The sequence below is a fragment of the Rhizopus microsporus genome, assembly GCF_002708625.1.
Source record: "Rhizopus microsporus ATCC 52813 unplaced genomic scaffold scaffold_2, whole genome shotgun sequence".
Taxonomy (NCBI): Eukaryota; Fungi; Mucoromycota; class Mucoromycetes; order Mucorales; family Rhizopodaceae; genus Rhizopus; species Rhizopus microsporus.
In genome coordinates, this window is record NW_019671917.1 from 1,926,248 (window position 1) to 1,939,801 (window position 13,554).

The 13,554-nt window shown below is 38.4% G+C and overlaps 8 protein-coding genes across 8 annotated transcripts; 4 read left to right on the top strand and 4 right to left on the bottom strand.

Moving 5' to 3' along the window:
- Nucleotides 1-13: 13 nt before the first annotated feature.
- On the bottom strand, nucleotides 14-2,097 carry RHIMIDRAFT_64632 (Protoporphyrinogen oxidase). The gene is made up of 2 exons (XM_023615511.1): nucleotides 1,821-2,097; nucleotides 14-1,758 (listed from the first exon to the last, which is right to left on the bottom strand). The coding sequence occupies exons 1-2, from the start codon at nucleotides 1,932-1,934 to the stop codon at nucleotides 352-354; spliced, it is 1,521 nt and encodes a 506-aa protein (XP_023470369.1). The 5' UTR covers nucleotides 1,935-2,097; the 3' UTR covers nucleotides 14-351.
- Nucleotides 2,098-3,548: 1,451 nt separating this feature from the next.
- RHIMIDRAFT_234258 (uncharacterized protein) lies at nucleotides 3,549-5,778 on the top strand (the record flags this gene model as incomplete). Its single annotated transcript, XM_023608126.1, has 7 exons — nucleotides 3,549-3,667; nucleotides 3,717-3,799; nucleotides 3,848-3,954; nucleotides 4,011-4,428; nucleotides 4,484-4,860; nucleotides 4,912-5,674; nucleotides 5,726-5,778. The coding sequence occupies 7 exons, from the start codon at nucleotides 3,549-3,551 to the stop codon at nucleotides 5,776-5,778; spliced, it is 1,920 nt and encodes a 639-aa protein (XP_023470370.1).
- A 40-nt stretch (nucleotides 5,779-5,818) lies between these two features.
- RHIMIDRAFT_196981 (S-adenosyl-L-methionine-dependent methyltransferase) lies at nucleotides 5,819-6,520 on the bottom strand (the record flags this gene model as incomplete). Its single annotated transcript, XM_023606160.1, has 2 exons — nucleotides 5,819-5,913; nucleotides 5,965-6,520. The coding sequence occupies 2 exons, from the start codon at nucleotides 6,518-6,520 to the stop codon at nucleotides 5,819-5,821; spliced, it is 651 nt and encodes a 216-aa protein (XP_023470371.1).
- Nucleotides 6,521-6,772: 252 nt separating this feature from the next.
- Nucleotides 6,773-8,218, top strand: RHIMIDRAFT_234260 (uncharacterized protein; the record flags this gene model as incomplete). Its single annotated transcript, XM_023608127.1, has 3 exons — nucleotides 6,773-7,552; nucleotides 7,605-7,723; nucleotides 7,786-8,218. 3 exons carry the CDS (start codon nucleotides 6,773-6,775, stop codon nucleotides 8,216-8,218), a joined length of 1,332 nt encoding a protein of 443 aa, XP_023470372.1.
- A 95-nt stretch (nucleotides 8,219-8,313) lies between these two features.
- On the bottom strand, nucleotides 8,314-9,611 carry RHIMIDRAFT_247157 (thiolase; the record flags this gene model as incomplete). The annotated part of the gene is made up of 2 exons (XM_023610386.1): nucleotides 8,314-9,034; nucleotides 9,085-9,611. The coding sequence occupies 2 exons, from the start codon at nucleotides 9,609-9,611 to the stop codon at nucleotides 8,314-8,316; spliced, it is 1,248 nt and encodes a 415-aa protein (XP_023470373.1).
- Nucleotides 9,612-9,902: 291 nt separating this feature from the next.
- On the bottom strand, nucleotides 9,903-10,220 carry RHIMIDRAFT_234262 (uncharacterized protein; the record flags this gene model as incomplete). The annotated part of the gene is made up of 2 exons (XM_023608128.1): nucleotides 9,903-10,051; nucleotides 10,103-10,220. The coding sequence occupies 2 exons, from the start codon at nucleotides 10,218-10,220 to the stop codon at nucleotides 9,903-9,905; spliced, it is 267 nt and encodes an 88-aa protein (XP_023470374.1).
- A 705-nt stretch (nucleotides 10,221-10,925) lies between these two features.
- Nucleotides 10,926-12,386, top strand: RHIMIDRAFT_266626 (S-adenosyl-L-methionine-dependent methyltransferase). The gene is made up of 5 exons (XM_023611925.1): nucleotides 10,926-11,443; nucleotides 11,492-11,553; nucleotides 11,609-11,865; nucleotides 11,926-12,017; nucleotides 12,066-12,386. The coding sequence occupies exons 1-5, from the start codon at nucleotides 10,998-11,000 to the stop codon at nucleotides 12,325-12,327; spliced, it is 1,119 nt and encodes a 372-aa protein (XP_023470375.1). The 5' UTR covers nucleotides 10,926-10,997; the 3' UTR covers nucleotides 12,328-12,386.
- A 101-nt stretch (nucleotides 12,387-12,487) lies between these two features.
- Nucleotides 12,488-13,478, top strand: RHIMIDRAFT_247159 (uncharacterized protein; the record flags this gene model as incomplete). The annotated part of the gene is made up of 3 exons (XM_023610387.1): nucleotides 12,488-12,961; nucleotides 13,010-13,300; nucleotides 13,356-13,478. The coding sequence occupies 3 exons, from the start codon at nucleotides 12,488-12,490 to the stop codon at nucleotides 13,476-13,478; spliced, it is 888 nt and encodes a 295-aa protein (XP_023470376.1).
- Nucleotides 13,479-13,554: the final 76 nt, after the last annotated feature.

Genomic DNA, 13,554 nt, shown 5'->3' on the forward strand with positions numbered 1-13,554 from the left:
AAAGAAGAAAAAATAGGAGAGCGCGTCTCTGTTGTGTGTGAAAAGCTGCAGGTTTTTAACCTAAAATTTTGCAGGCAGTCTGGTTTTAAAAACCTGTAAACTTTGACAGAAGAATAAATAAGGTCCGTTATTTTCACCTACACAAGCTTGTATTTCATTTATACAGGATTACTAACCATCAATAGTATCTTTCTTATAAACCATTCTCAATGAAGGCGTTTTCTTCTCTTCTAGGTGAAAGGGATTAGTTATAAAGCTCGGCTCTATTCAAAGGCGTAGATGTTATCCAGGAATTGCTCTTTGATGTTTATTGGTCAAATGATACAAAACAAAATGTAAATGCTATTTACACTATGACTTCATGATCACACTTGTATTGCCTTTGCTTAATCTCACTTGATCTTTCATTTCCTCGGTTGTCAGTTGCTCGTCTATTTTACCAAGACCAGTCACTACTTTTTGTCTTGATCCCAAAGCACCAGACATAAGAAGTTCTTCAACCAACATGCGACTATTCTTGATGCAGTCTGGAACGCTTACGCCGAGATAACTAGCACCAGACACGCTCAAAAGATGACTATATTTCTGTTTGAGGGCATGATGAAGTGATCGCATACGTGACTCATGTCCAACTAGGTACTGCGGTATACACTGCTTTTGTAAATTGACCATTGAGTACCGAGGTTCTGCATTGATATGAAGGAACTGGCTGACTGCTTTACGAGCATACTTGTAGGCATCTTCAGGGTCCAATTGATCTATAGGGATATGACCAAAGGCATCTTTCCAATCTGAGCCTCCTATCATGACAGTCAGCTTGATAGCTCGTTCGGCCTCGATCGGGAAGGCATTTGAGTCAAAGACGACACCGAGTGTTCCCGGGACGGGTACAGTAAATGGGGTGTCACGATGAGGAGTGAGAAAGCCAAAGCCATCATAATCCAGATGCGTATCCTCGGGCGAATAAGCTAGATTGATAACGGCAACATCTGCAGATGGGTTATGAGAGAGGTGAGGGAGATCCTGTCGGATGAGCGTATCGAGTGTTGTAGAAGGAACAGTGGATATGATGTGATCTACATGAATTTCTTTTGCATTCTGTGTCTTTATTTTACACTCCTTGTCGGTAAATTGAACAGATTCCACAGGGTCATTCGTCATGATGCTCACATTCTCTTGGGACGATAGCCAATTCAAAATGCGCTTGGGTAAGGTGTCCATGCCAGACTTGAAGCCCAAGACACTCATCTTTTCCATCCGTCCGAACCACTCGGGATCGTCTTTTCTAGACCGAGCGGCCATGCCTCTTTCCCGCATTGTATTGGTTGCATAGGAGGCACCTTTCATCATACCCAACACAACACTGCCATAATTCCGTTCTGCCTCATAAAGTAAGGGAAGTGTCGACTTGAGAGAGAGAGACTTAATGTCTCCTGCATAGATACCGTGAATAACTGCGCCCATGAGATGAATGGCTGTATGCTCGTTAAATCGTCTTTTCATAAAAGAGTAAATTGACTCATCGTCTTGTCCATATTTAGGGATGCCACGTTTATCAAATCGTGAGGACTTGAACGGTTCAAGAAGACCAGCGAGAAGGACTGATCTCATGATAGGTGGTTTGTTCAGTAGCATGGAACGTATATCTGAAGGGAGTGTGTTGATACTGTCTTTGTAGTAAATATAACGGTGTTTGGCTGAAGGGTGGGACTTGGGTACAGTCACCAAATTTTCGTCATGTAAGTCTAGATGTCTAATCTACTCTCTCTTTACAGTTATTGACTTTTTATGCAACATTCAGTAATCTCTTTCCTACTTGCCATGTCTAATAAAATAGCACCGTTGATACCTTCTGGACGAAGGGTCCTTGGGCCTGCCTCAAACAAAATACTATCCTTGTCGGTCGCAGACTCCGGTGGTGGTAGTCGACTCATATTGTCATAGTTGCCTGGAGTCACTCGTCTACTTTCTATCCATCCGCCCACGCGTTGTTTTCCTTCAATCAATGTGATCTTTGTAGCTGCAGGGGCTGTACGAGCCAGATAGTAGGCTGCAGATAATCCAGAAATACCTCCACCTAAAATAGCAACGGAAGACATTTTATACAAAAAAGAAAAAAAGATGTCAGGTCATGCTGCTGCAGGCTTTTAAAATAAGACGGGTTACAAAAGTTTTGAGATTCAGATTGGGTGATTTTAGGCACACCATTTTCCACACTTTATCTTGCGTTTATAAATAACTAAAACCTCTATTGGGCGCACGATTGTAATATTACATCTTTCCCGCCTGAGGTAGTTTATAAAGGAAGGATAGTGGTGACTAAAAATCCTTTTGGGATCAAGGGTAAAAATGTTTTGGAAGAAGTGAATGGGATCAAATGTAAGATACACTAATAAGGAGAAGAGGGGAGCCATTCTAATAGTCTTTGCCCGAGGCGAGTGGAGAGGATAGGCAGAAGCTTAGCGTGATGTAGGTGATCGAGTTCATATAAACACTTTGTCTTACACTTTATTCAGAAATTATGAACACGTTGATAAAAAATGATAATTTCAGACAACAAATAATGATAAAAGAGAGCCCATCAGAAACAAAAGAATGAATAAAGAAATGATTAGTAAATCAGTTATTTACATTGATGTTAAATACTTACATTATAAAGAAGAGAATTTATAAGAGAAAAAGAAGCAGGAAAAGTGAGTAAACATATAAAGAGATTATTAATATCTTACCCGAAGTGCATTAAATAGGGCTGGTGATGACCAACCCGGAGAAAGAAGAGAAAAGAGAAGCGTACAAGAAAGAGAGTGCCTGAGACCAAGGTTTGGTAAGAACCAAACTACCCCCAGCTAGCACCGGTATTGTTTCGATTTTATGATCCATAACGCTACATATCAGTTTCTTACAAAAGTAAATAACATAACATACCTTAGGGCTAACTGGGGAATAGCTGGTCTTACTGTTGGTCTAAAGAAGAAAAGAAAAAGAAGTAAATACCAGACTATTTATACAAAGTCTCTAACAATTATCAGTTATGTATTATTTATAAGGTATTGGCTACACTATACGGATGCCCTCTTTTTTTATTTTATACACCATTTCCAGAAAGAGATGCTGTGTTGACTTTGCGCTTTTTCGTATAAATTGTATTATAAAAATTGAAAAATTATGACTTTATGATCTGAAAGGCTGTATCTCTCAAAAACATCAAGCACATTTTATGTATTATATGTTGCCTTTTGAACAATGAAGAAAGGACTGATAACCAACAAAAGTGTAATTGTTATTGACCTTATATTGTGTACCAATAATCCATGAGCCGCGCTAAACGCACGCATAACACACACGTCACATTTTTAGTTCCCCCGCAACCTTTTTCTGGTTTTCCTTTTTCTCTCTTTCTCTTTCTCAATCAATAGAAAACCCATCAAAACTAAAAAAAAAGCACTCTACAAAAAACAAAACTAAAAAAAGTAAACAAGAGAGATTGCGCACGAAAAGAAATAAAGGACAGAAATTAAGCATTGATTATAGTTTATTATTCTATTAAAATGGCAGAATATGAATCAAGAAAAGTTATTCGTTATTCTAAAGAAATGATGATTCAATTGCATGACAGTCCACTTGTAAAGAAGCCAGACACTTTACCTTGTCTATCAACATGGTTTGGGTATGTGTTTTTACTTTGAATGTTCAAAAGGGCTAACCATAAAAAAAAGCGAGGACCCAGGGTCTCCTATCCTAAAGAATATATTAAATGGTTCGAATATATCACGTACTCATAGTAATGGTGTTTCAACAGGTAAATTGAAGGATTGGTTTGTATGATAGATAATGACAGTAGGAGTAGATAAGAATATCTTACTTTGTCCACAAAAAGCCAACTTTGTTTCTTCGTTATATGGCGGATTCAAAAAGAATGATGACAGCAATTCGATGAAGCATACAAGACACAAGGTAAAATAAGCAGATTATATAAAAGGATTATATCATAAACACTTCTTTTCCTTTAGACTGATAGTAGCAGCAACAACAACAACAATAGCAATCGTAATCCTCGCTCCTTTATGGGAGAAAAAGGCCTTAACAACAACAGTAATAGCAATAAATCGAAATACATGAATGCATCACCACACAAGAGATACAATAATAATAATAGTAATAAGCGAGATAATCACTATCATAGTCAACATCATCATAATCAATCATCTTCCAATCGAATGAGAATGGATGAACACAACACAAACAATTATAATGAAAGAGTACCCGAGTGGTTAGACTATAATCCTGAATCTAAAGACCAACAACAGCAACAGCAACAACAACAACAAAAAGAAGTGACAAATGATTTGGAGCTATGGAAATCCACAATGAAGAAGAAGGACGGCCTCGAGGAAAGTAAAGGCTTTGTTGACAAATTGGGTCAAAAAGGTACGTCTATAAAGGCCACATCTTTTACTTTTATTTTAATTCTTTTTTTTAATAGAAACGGAACAGGCTTTTTCATTTTTATCACTTGATCAAAAGAATGGCTTTGATGATTTCTTCGTAAAGGAGACAGAATTGTTAACTCCTCGTCGTGAAAATCAAACAGGCTCTCGATTCGCTAAATTCTTTGCTAAACGTGAGGAAGAAGAAGACCAACATCAAGCACCTGCTGCTGAACCAAAATCAATTAGCATCAATGATCTATTCCAAGGGGTACAACAACAACAACCAGCAAGTAATAATGAAGTTCATGTCTTGTCTGAAGATGATATCTTACAGTCATTGGGCGCGAAAAAAAATAATAGTAATAAGCCAGCTGGAACAGGTGATGCAATAGGATTCAATCGAGTTCTTCAGATACTATCTCAGCCAAAGGTAAGCCCTGTTCATGAATCATGAGTATGATATTTATATTATTATTACTAGCCCACTATCCCCTCCCCTACAGCAACTGCAGCTTCAGCCACCACTACTGCTAACAGTAATGTTGCTCCTGATAATTACATGATTGAAAGTGATAATAAAGAAAATCAACAAAACATGCCACCTACCATGGCTTCAACAACGACAGCGACGACAAATACGACTGGTATTACCACTGTTGCTCCTACAGCGGCTGCTCCTACAACTGCTACTGTTGCTACTTCTACTCCAGTGCCTGATGTACCGTCAGCAACAACAGCTACCGCAGAGGTTAAAGCAAGCGGTAATAGCAAGCCATCTACTCCTATCATGTCTAGTCGATTCGGTAACAATTTGCCTACAGCTGTTTTACGTCAAATGAGCGCACGCTCCTCTCCCTCACTACAAACTAGCAAGTCTACTCACACTGCTAACTATTCGACTGCAACAACATCCACTGCAGCTGTTGCTAGAAATTCACCTATTAAACAACCTATTCACCAACCCATTCAACAGTATCCTTCAGTGTTCCCTTACCAACAGCCCCCTTACTCACCTCATCAACAGATGATGGAGATGTTCCCTATGAATGGTGGCATGCCACCCCCAAGAGCTAATGGAAATCCCGAGCAATTCTTACCTCCACACATGATGATGCAGCCACCGCCACTGCCTCCTCCTAATGCTGCACAGAGGCCAATGATGCCCCCTCATCCTTTCTTACAAGGACAGTTTCATATGCAGAGAGATATGATGCAACCCATGCCACCTTATGTTATAACAAACGGTAATTATTAATGTACATTTGTTATCAGTTATGCTCACACATATTTTATAGGTATTCCTCCTCACCAAATGTTTAACAAGAACCAAGGATGGGAGCGTCAGTAATCAGAATAAAAGAAAAAAGGGATCTTTTTATATATTTTATTTAAATGGGCTGAAATGCAACAGTGCATATCTTTGAGCCAACGTGTCCACCAAATTGGAATACAGGGTATTTTACGCTTGAGTGAAACTTGAAATCTATATAAGTTATGAGCAAAAAAGACATATATTAGATGTATACAATCTTACATTGTTTGAAATTCTCTATTAATTCTTCCATTGTCCAATTACAACTCGTGATCAAGAATAAGCCCTTGTCTTTATCAATCATCGCATGAACGGCCTCGACATATTTTTCTCTTGGACCCGGCAGACCCTGTTTCTTTGCTTCTTCTTGATCAGGATGCAAAGAGATGGCATCATAGGTACCTTTGTCTAGAACCACTTCATACGTGTGTTCAAACCACAGAGGATTCGACAAAAAATCAACCGCATCATAACGAACACCTTCGATTTGGCGTTCCTTGACGATCGATCGAGCCAAGATGACAGCTGATTCTGAATAATCGATGCCATGAAGTGATTTGTATCCTTCTTGAGCGAGTTCAAGTAATAAATGACCATTTCCGCATCCCAGGTCGACAATGTGTGTTTGAGGATCAGTCACATTTTCAGTCACCCATTCGACCATTTTCTCTACACTTTCTTCTCCAAACCAGATCTCACCAATATCTCCAATCTCTTTAAAGTTTTCATTTTCTCGATCATAAACGGCATCCCAACTATTGAACTGATCATTAGACATTATTTCCAGTTTTTAGTATTTTGGATTATTTTACTATGTTTTTGTGCCAAGCTTTGATGCTTCAAAATCTTGAATGTCAGGCAACTCCATAAGTGTATGTATTTTTAGAAAGAAAAAAAAAAAGAGACTATGTGCGGACTTTGAGAAAGAGAAACACAGAGAGAGTAAAAAGGGGAGTTTATTTCCAAAAATATATTTATTTTATTTCTTTTTTCTCTCTTTTTCTTTCTTTCTTTTTTTTTTTTAAAAAAAATGTCAACGTGCGTTAAACTTGAACCTGAAGATGATTTTATGTCATCTTATTTGAATACAGATTACTTATCTGCAGAAGCACCTTTATCACCGCCCAATTCAACCACATCCTCATCATCATCCACAGGTGGATACTCACCCGAAAAGCAAGCAGTCAGTGATTTTATGCTGGACATGAGCAGTGATTTATTGCTAAATGATTGGCCAACGAATACAGTCCATCTTGATGAATATAGTCAACAGAACCCTCAGGAACCAAATAATGACTTTTTTCACTCATTTACAACACCCTTCTTTTTACCCACTGGGTATTTACCTAATGCCATACCAGTTGAACAACCCAAAAAGAAGAGAGGACGAAAGAAGCGTGAGGTACCACCAGCGATGCAGCCTGCACCACCTAGCTTATTAGCGCCTAAACCACTCGCACCTCGTCCTACCACGCCTGTTCCAAGCGAGCCAATCGTTGTTAAAATTGAAAAAGATGAAGTACAGCAGGAACTGACAGAAGAACAGGAAGCTCAAAAACAGGCTCAACTTGCAAAAAGACAAGAGAGGCTAATAAAGAATAGAGCAGCTGCCTTATTATCTCGAAAACGAAAAAGAGAACATGTAAATCAATTAGAAGAAGAAAATCAAAAACTGCATGGCAAAGTAGACGAGCTGGAAAAGAGAGTGAAGGAACTGGAAAAAGAAAATTCAGAACTGAAACAGAGATTATCGTCCAACCACAGTCATACAAAATCATCGACAACCAAGGCAACAGGCGTCGTATTCATGGTAACTATGAGCTGATATGTACAAATATATGCATAATTAACCGTCATTATAGATTCTTTTATTTTCTTTTGCCCTTTTCACTTTACCTTCAAGGTCTCTGAATGGTCGCCTAACTGTAGGCGGGTCTTCATTAATGATAAATAAGCAGTATCCTTTGATTGAAAGTCCAAGGTACTAGAAAAATATCACAATTTAATTATTATTAATCACTAATAATAATTATTTCTCTTCAGTCAGTACGATGTGAAACCATATTACCATGAAAACCACCAGCAGACAGATCTCGTCCTGATTGACTCTGTACGACCACGTGACTTGCAAACGTGGATTAACCACAAGCTAGAAAAAACAGAAAGTAGCGAAAGTAGCCATGTCTATCTGTATTCGAAGGAATTCTCTCAGATGGCTTCACCCATGACTCCAAGCGTGATCTATAAGGGCAAACCCATGTTGTCCCTTATTTCTCCTTATAATCAAACATCAGAGATTTGTGATCGGTATTTACAAATTGACGTACAAGTCCTAGGTTCAAAGGTGATTGATGGTCACTTGATGTCCTTGCAGCAGTATGAATACCCCTCTGCATTATTAGATGGCATGAAAAAGGGCTTGATTACGTATCCACGTACTCCTACCAAAAAGAACTTGAGCCGTGTCATTACTTAATACCCCCCCCCCTCTCTTATTTTAAATGTTTGTTTATAAATAAAATATCTCAATCCAAAAAAGGCTTTATTTACAAATTTTCAATAATATATTATTTACTCGCGTTCAAAGACAGCAGCCATACCCATACCAGTACCGATACACATGGAAGTGACACCGATCTTTTTGTTTTGACGCTTTAATTCAGGGAAAAGAGTAGCGATTTGACGAGCACCGGTAGCACCCAAAGGATGACCAAAGGCAATAGCACCACCCTTGGGGTTGACCTTTTCGAAAGGAATGCCCAATTTTTCGATGGAATAGACAGCTTGAGAAGCAAAGGCTTCATTGATTTCATAGACATCAACATCTTCAAGCTTCAATCCAGCGCGTTCGACAGCAACAGGGATGGCGAAGGCAGGACCGATACCCATGACTCTGGGAGGAACACCGACGACAGCGGATGTGATATATTTACCGAGAATAGGCAAGCCGTACTTTTCAGCAGTCTTACGCTTCATCAAGAGAACGGCAGCAGCACCGTCAGAGACTTGAGAGGCGTTACCGGCAGTTGTGCTTCCGTTTTCGTCAAAGGCAGGTCTTAACTTGGCAAGCTTCTCAGCGGTTGTGCCAGGACGAACACCATCATCACGATCGACAATCACCTTGTGTTCCTTTTCTTCCTTGTCAAGTACAGTGGCTTCAATAGGAACAATTTCTTCCTTGAACCAGCCGTTCTTTTGAGCCTCGGTGGCCTTGCGGTGAGATTCAGCAGCAAATGCATCTTGCTTGGCACGTGTGACATTGAATTCGGCAGCAACGTTTTCAGAAGTGATACTAATAAGATGTTATTACTCCTTTTCTTGACTCCAATGTTTAAAACTTACCCCATAGGAAGAAGACAGTCAGCAGCAGCAGGGCATGCATCAGCAATCTTTTCAGAAGTAGGAGAAAGAGAAGCAGGACCGTAGTTCTTGGTCATGGATTCAACACCAGCACCGATACCTACTTCAATCAAGCCAGCTTGAATAGCAGTAGCGATTTGAACGACGGCTTGAAGACCAGAGGAACATTGACGGTTGACCGTGTTCACAGCGGCGCTTTCGGGGAAACCAGCATAAAGAGCGGCCATACGAGCATTAGTGGCTCCACCACCAGGAGGCAAGACGTTACCAACAGCAATATCGTTGACAATAGCAGGGTCGATCTTGGTTTGGTCGATGATGCCCTTGAAGACGGAAGCCAAGATTTCTTCGGGCAAAGTATCCTTGAAAGGTCCCTTACGAGCACGGGTGATTGCAGAACGAAGAGCACTGACAATAACAACATCTTCAGGAGACTTAACACCAACCTTGTTGGCAACGTTATCGGATGGAAGTAAGTGACTAGTAACTTGTTGAAGACGAGAAGCCATTTTGTTTAATAAAAAAAAAGAGAAAAAGGCAAAGAAAAAAATAAAAAGAGACTTATAAATTCAAAATAAATTGAACTCCCGGTATAAATGTGGAGTAAGCAAAAATACCCAACGGAGGTTAGTTCTTCATGTGAAAATCATTAACTGAAAGTTTTCCTGCTGACGAATCAGAAATTGTACATAAAAGAGACCTTTACCCACACATGTCAACCGGAGTTGTTTTAGGCCAGGCACCACACACACACATATATTCAAAAATAAACTACGCATTGTCAGCTTTTTATTACTTTTTTAACAAGAAGTTTGTTGACCCTTTTCGAGGATCTTGCAAGCGGCGTCTTCGAACTGAACAGAGCCAAACGTTTCTCTGAAATCAGGATTATCATAACTAGCTTCATAATCTTGAGGGTCAGCACCACTTGAAGCATAGATCTTTTTATCTAGTCTATGTTAATGGCTATATTTTGATATGTATAAAAGAGAGAACTTACCACAGACGACATCATCAATAGACATGGATTTATTTTGCTTCCATTTGTCAACCATACCATCCTTACAGATGACATAGTACTTGTTACGGTTACCGCTAAGAATAACTTTTGAAGGCATGATCAATAATGCAGAAAATTGTGCTATCAATCTTTCTCCTTTTTATATCATTCAAAAGCGCTGTCATAATGACAATACTATACCCATGCATATAAGCTTATTTCATCTATGCATGTATAATATCTGTCATATTTATACATTGACACACTGTAGTAGCTGTCTTATGCTCTTTTCTTTCTTTTATTCTTTTCTGTGCTATCTTCTTCTTCATGATTATTGTTTAAAGTGTGATTGTATATTTTATGCGAATTATAATAATGAGCGTCATACTAAAGTCATTGCTGCATTAATATGATGTTCTGTTGGTGTGTGTATGTGTGTGTGTATATGTACGCATGTATGTGGGAATAGAGCCAAAGGTTAAAACAGTAGTCGTATTTGACTGGGAGAAATTCACAAGAAGAAGACATTCTAAGGGCTGTTATCTTTGAAAAGTGAGAGGAGTGAGAAAAAGAATATTACGGCGTTTGCGAAGAAAAAAATAGAGTGTAGGACTAGCATCCCACATTACTTGTAAAAGAAAACTTTGACAGTATTTTTTCAATCAAAAGTTTCGGGCAGATCAAGAACGACATTCCATCTCTTGAACTTCAAGCTAGCTTAGAAATCCTCTCTTCTATTCCCACAAGAGAAATCTATGGTAGTAAAGTATGCAAGATTTGACTATCCTCTGTCTTCCCTTCATATTCATTTCGTGTTACCAATTAGGAAACAAGCACGGAGTTTCATTAAAAAAGAAAAAACTTGATGTTTTATTTAACATAGATTCTCTCTGATATGAAAAAAGATTCAAAAGATGCCATCATCGTTATTGAACAACTAACGACGTCTCCTGAAAGCAACTCAGAGTCAGACAAAGCCAGCATGACTGAATCAGAAAATTCAACTGAGCATGTGAATACCTCACTTTCCGAACCTATCATAGAATCAGACCAAGTACAGCAAAACGACGATCAGACTCATGATGAACTTGATCAACAAGATCAGAAAGAGAATAAACTTGATCAACAAAATCAGAAAGAGAATGAACAAGATCTAAAAGGATCTACAATAGACAGTAATCATAAAGTAAATAAACAGCCAAGAAGTGATCCCTATGCTGGTTATGATGAACGACCTACCAAAAAAAGAAGAAAACAAAAGAACAAGAAGGCAACAAACGATAGATATAATGGAGTGCTTGTCTCGTATACAAGTGAACAGATACCACAAGACATACAAAAGTAATAAACATAAAAGCCAAGGGGATTGTATGTTTAATATATCAATAGGTACTATAATCAACGGCATGATTACTTTTCAATGTTTGATAAAGGCATTTTGATGGATAAAGGCAAGCTCTCTTATTATTATTATTATTATTATTATTAATCATCTTTTTCTTATAGAGGGATGGTTCTCTGTAACCCCTGAAAAGATTGCCAGACATATCGCAGAACGATGTCGATCTGATATTATCATTGACGCATTTTGTGGATGTGGTGGAAATACCATTCAATTTGCATTGACTTGTCATCGTGTGATAGCAATAGACATTGATCCTGTCAAACTACATTGTGCGCGAGTGAATGCTAGAATTTATGGAGTGGAGGATAGAATTGAGTTTATCCAGGGCAATTTTTTTGAACTTGCTCCATTTTTAAAGGTAAATAAATAACGCCAAGATATATATATATATATATATATAAAACTCATGCTCATACAGGCTGACGTCGTCTTTCTTTCTCCTCCATGGGGTGGACCGTCTTATTTGAATTCAAGCGTATTTGATTTAAAATCGATGATACCCGGTGATGGGTAAGTATGCTTTGTTTATTTATATATTCTTTACTCACCCATGCTTAGATTCCATATATTTCGACTAGCAAACAATATTACACCCAATATTGCATACTTTGTGCCTCGAAATACAAACCCTCGACAGCTGGCACAACTAGCCGGACCAGGAAACACGTGCGAGATTGAGATGAATGCGCTTTATGGCAAAGTGAAGGCATTGACAGCTTATTATGGAGATCTTGTAAATTATGAAGAATTAGAACAAAAAGAACAAGAGCTAGAAGAGGCACGCTTGATGAATAGAATAAATCAAAATTTCATGTCCTAATAAATTTACTACCTTTTGCTATATTTAAAAACGATCTACGTGTAACAAGTGTTGCACAGATAATATTGCAGGTACCGCATCGGTATGATTGGCTTCAGATTAATTTTATAATTATATTCCCTTTTTTTTTTTTTTTTTTACCCTTTCCTTTCATTTGTATATGTCAAACTATTACTACCAACCACAACAACATCAACAACCACCACCACAACAACAGCCTTATTATCATGAAGCATATCCTATGTATGACATGAACAATAACGCAGTGAGACCAACGACAGCTGATGGATACTACAAGGAACCCTATTATCCAGAAAGCACTGAAAGATACGCTCGATACAACACAAGTCCGCCCATGAGTTGTTGTGATAGAGTATGCTGTGGATGCTGTACATGTTGTCCTAGATGGTGTCGATGGATATCTTGTATATTGTTTATTCTCATCATTGCCCTTGCTATTGTCATTGGTGTACTCGCATCTCAATTCAAAGTCCCAAAGGTGGATTTTACTGGAATTCAAGGGACACCTCAATTCAATATAAACAACACAGTCCTCAGTGTAAATGCAAGCCTGGGTTTCACTGTCAACAATCCAAATATTGAAAGTATTACATTTACATCTTTAGACGCAGAGGTATGTTCAAGTAGCCATCGAATATTCGTTAACTCTTTCTCTCTATAGATTTATTATCATGGATACGGCAACACATCGATTGGTCAAGGATCAATCAAGGATCTTCATATCTCATCTAATGGCTATACTAACTTTGTATTCCCATTTACCCTCAAAGTCGATATTACCAGTCCACAAGATCAGGCTATAGCTAGTAAACTAATGTCCGACTGTGGCATCGGAGGAGGACAGGCCCAAAAGATCAATTTGGATTACAAGGTTGTCGCTACAGTCAACATCATTGGTATTTCCATCCATGTTCCTTATTCAAGCTCGGCCAGCTTTGACTGCCCAATGAACGTAAGTTGTGTTAAACAATATAAAAACTAGACTGATCCTGACTTTTATATTATAGTCTCCCGGCCAACAGGATGTATTAAACAAGATTAGTCAAATGTTGCCTAATATTCTGGGCACGAGTACTACTAGTTCACTGTTATCTAAATTACCTAGCCTGCTTTCAACCAAGATCTCATAAACAGATGGCTGGCCATCTGAGTCTAAATACATGAAAGAATAAACCCCAAAAGGGATGTTTTTTTTTTCTCTTTGCT

Bases quoted from the DNA above. Each gene is read 5' to 3' on its own strand.
- RHIMIDRAFT_64632 (XM_023615511.1), bottom strand. From the start codon at position 1,934: ATGAGTCGACTACCACCACCGGAGTCTGCGACCGACAAGGATAGTATT. The intron at 1,759-1,820 runs GCAAGTAGGAAA...AAGAGAGAGTAG, and splicing joins GTGCTATTTTATTAGACATG to ATTAGACATCTAGACTTACA.
- RHIMIDRAFT_266626 (XM_023611925.1), top strand. From the start codon at position 10,998: ATGAAAAAAGATTCAAAAGATGCCATCATCGTTATTGAACAACTAACG. The intron at 11,866-11,925 runs GTAAATAAATAA...ATGCTCATACAG, and splicing joins AACTTGCTCCATTTTTAAAG to GCTGACGTCGTCTTTCTTTC. The intron at 12,018-12,065 runs GTAAGTATGCTT...ACCCATGCTTAG, and splicing joins TCGATGATACCCGGTGATGG to ATTCCATATATTTCGACTAG.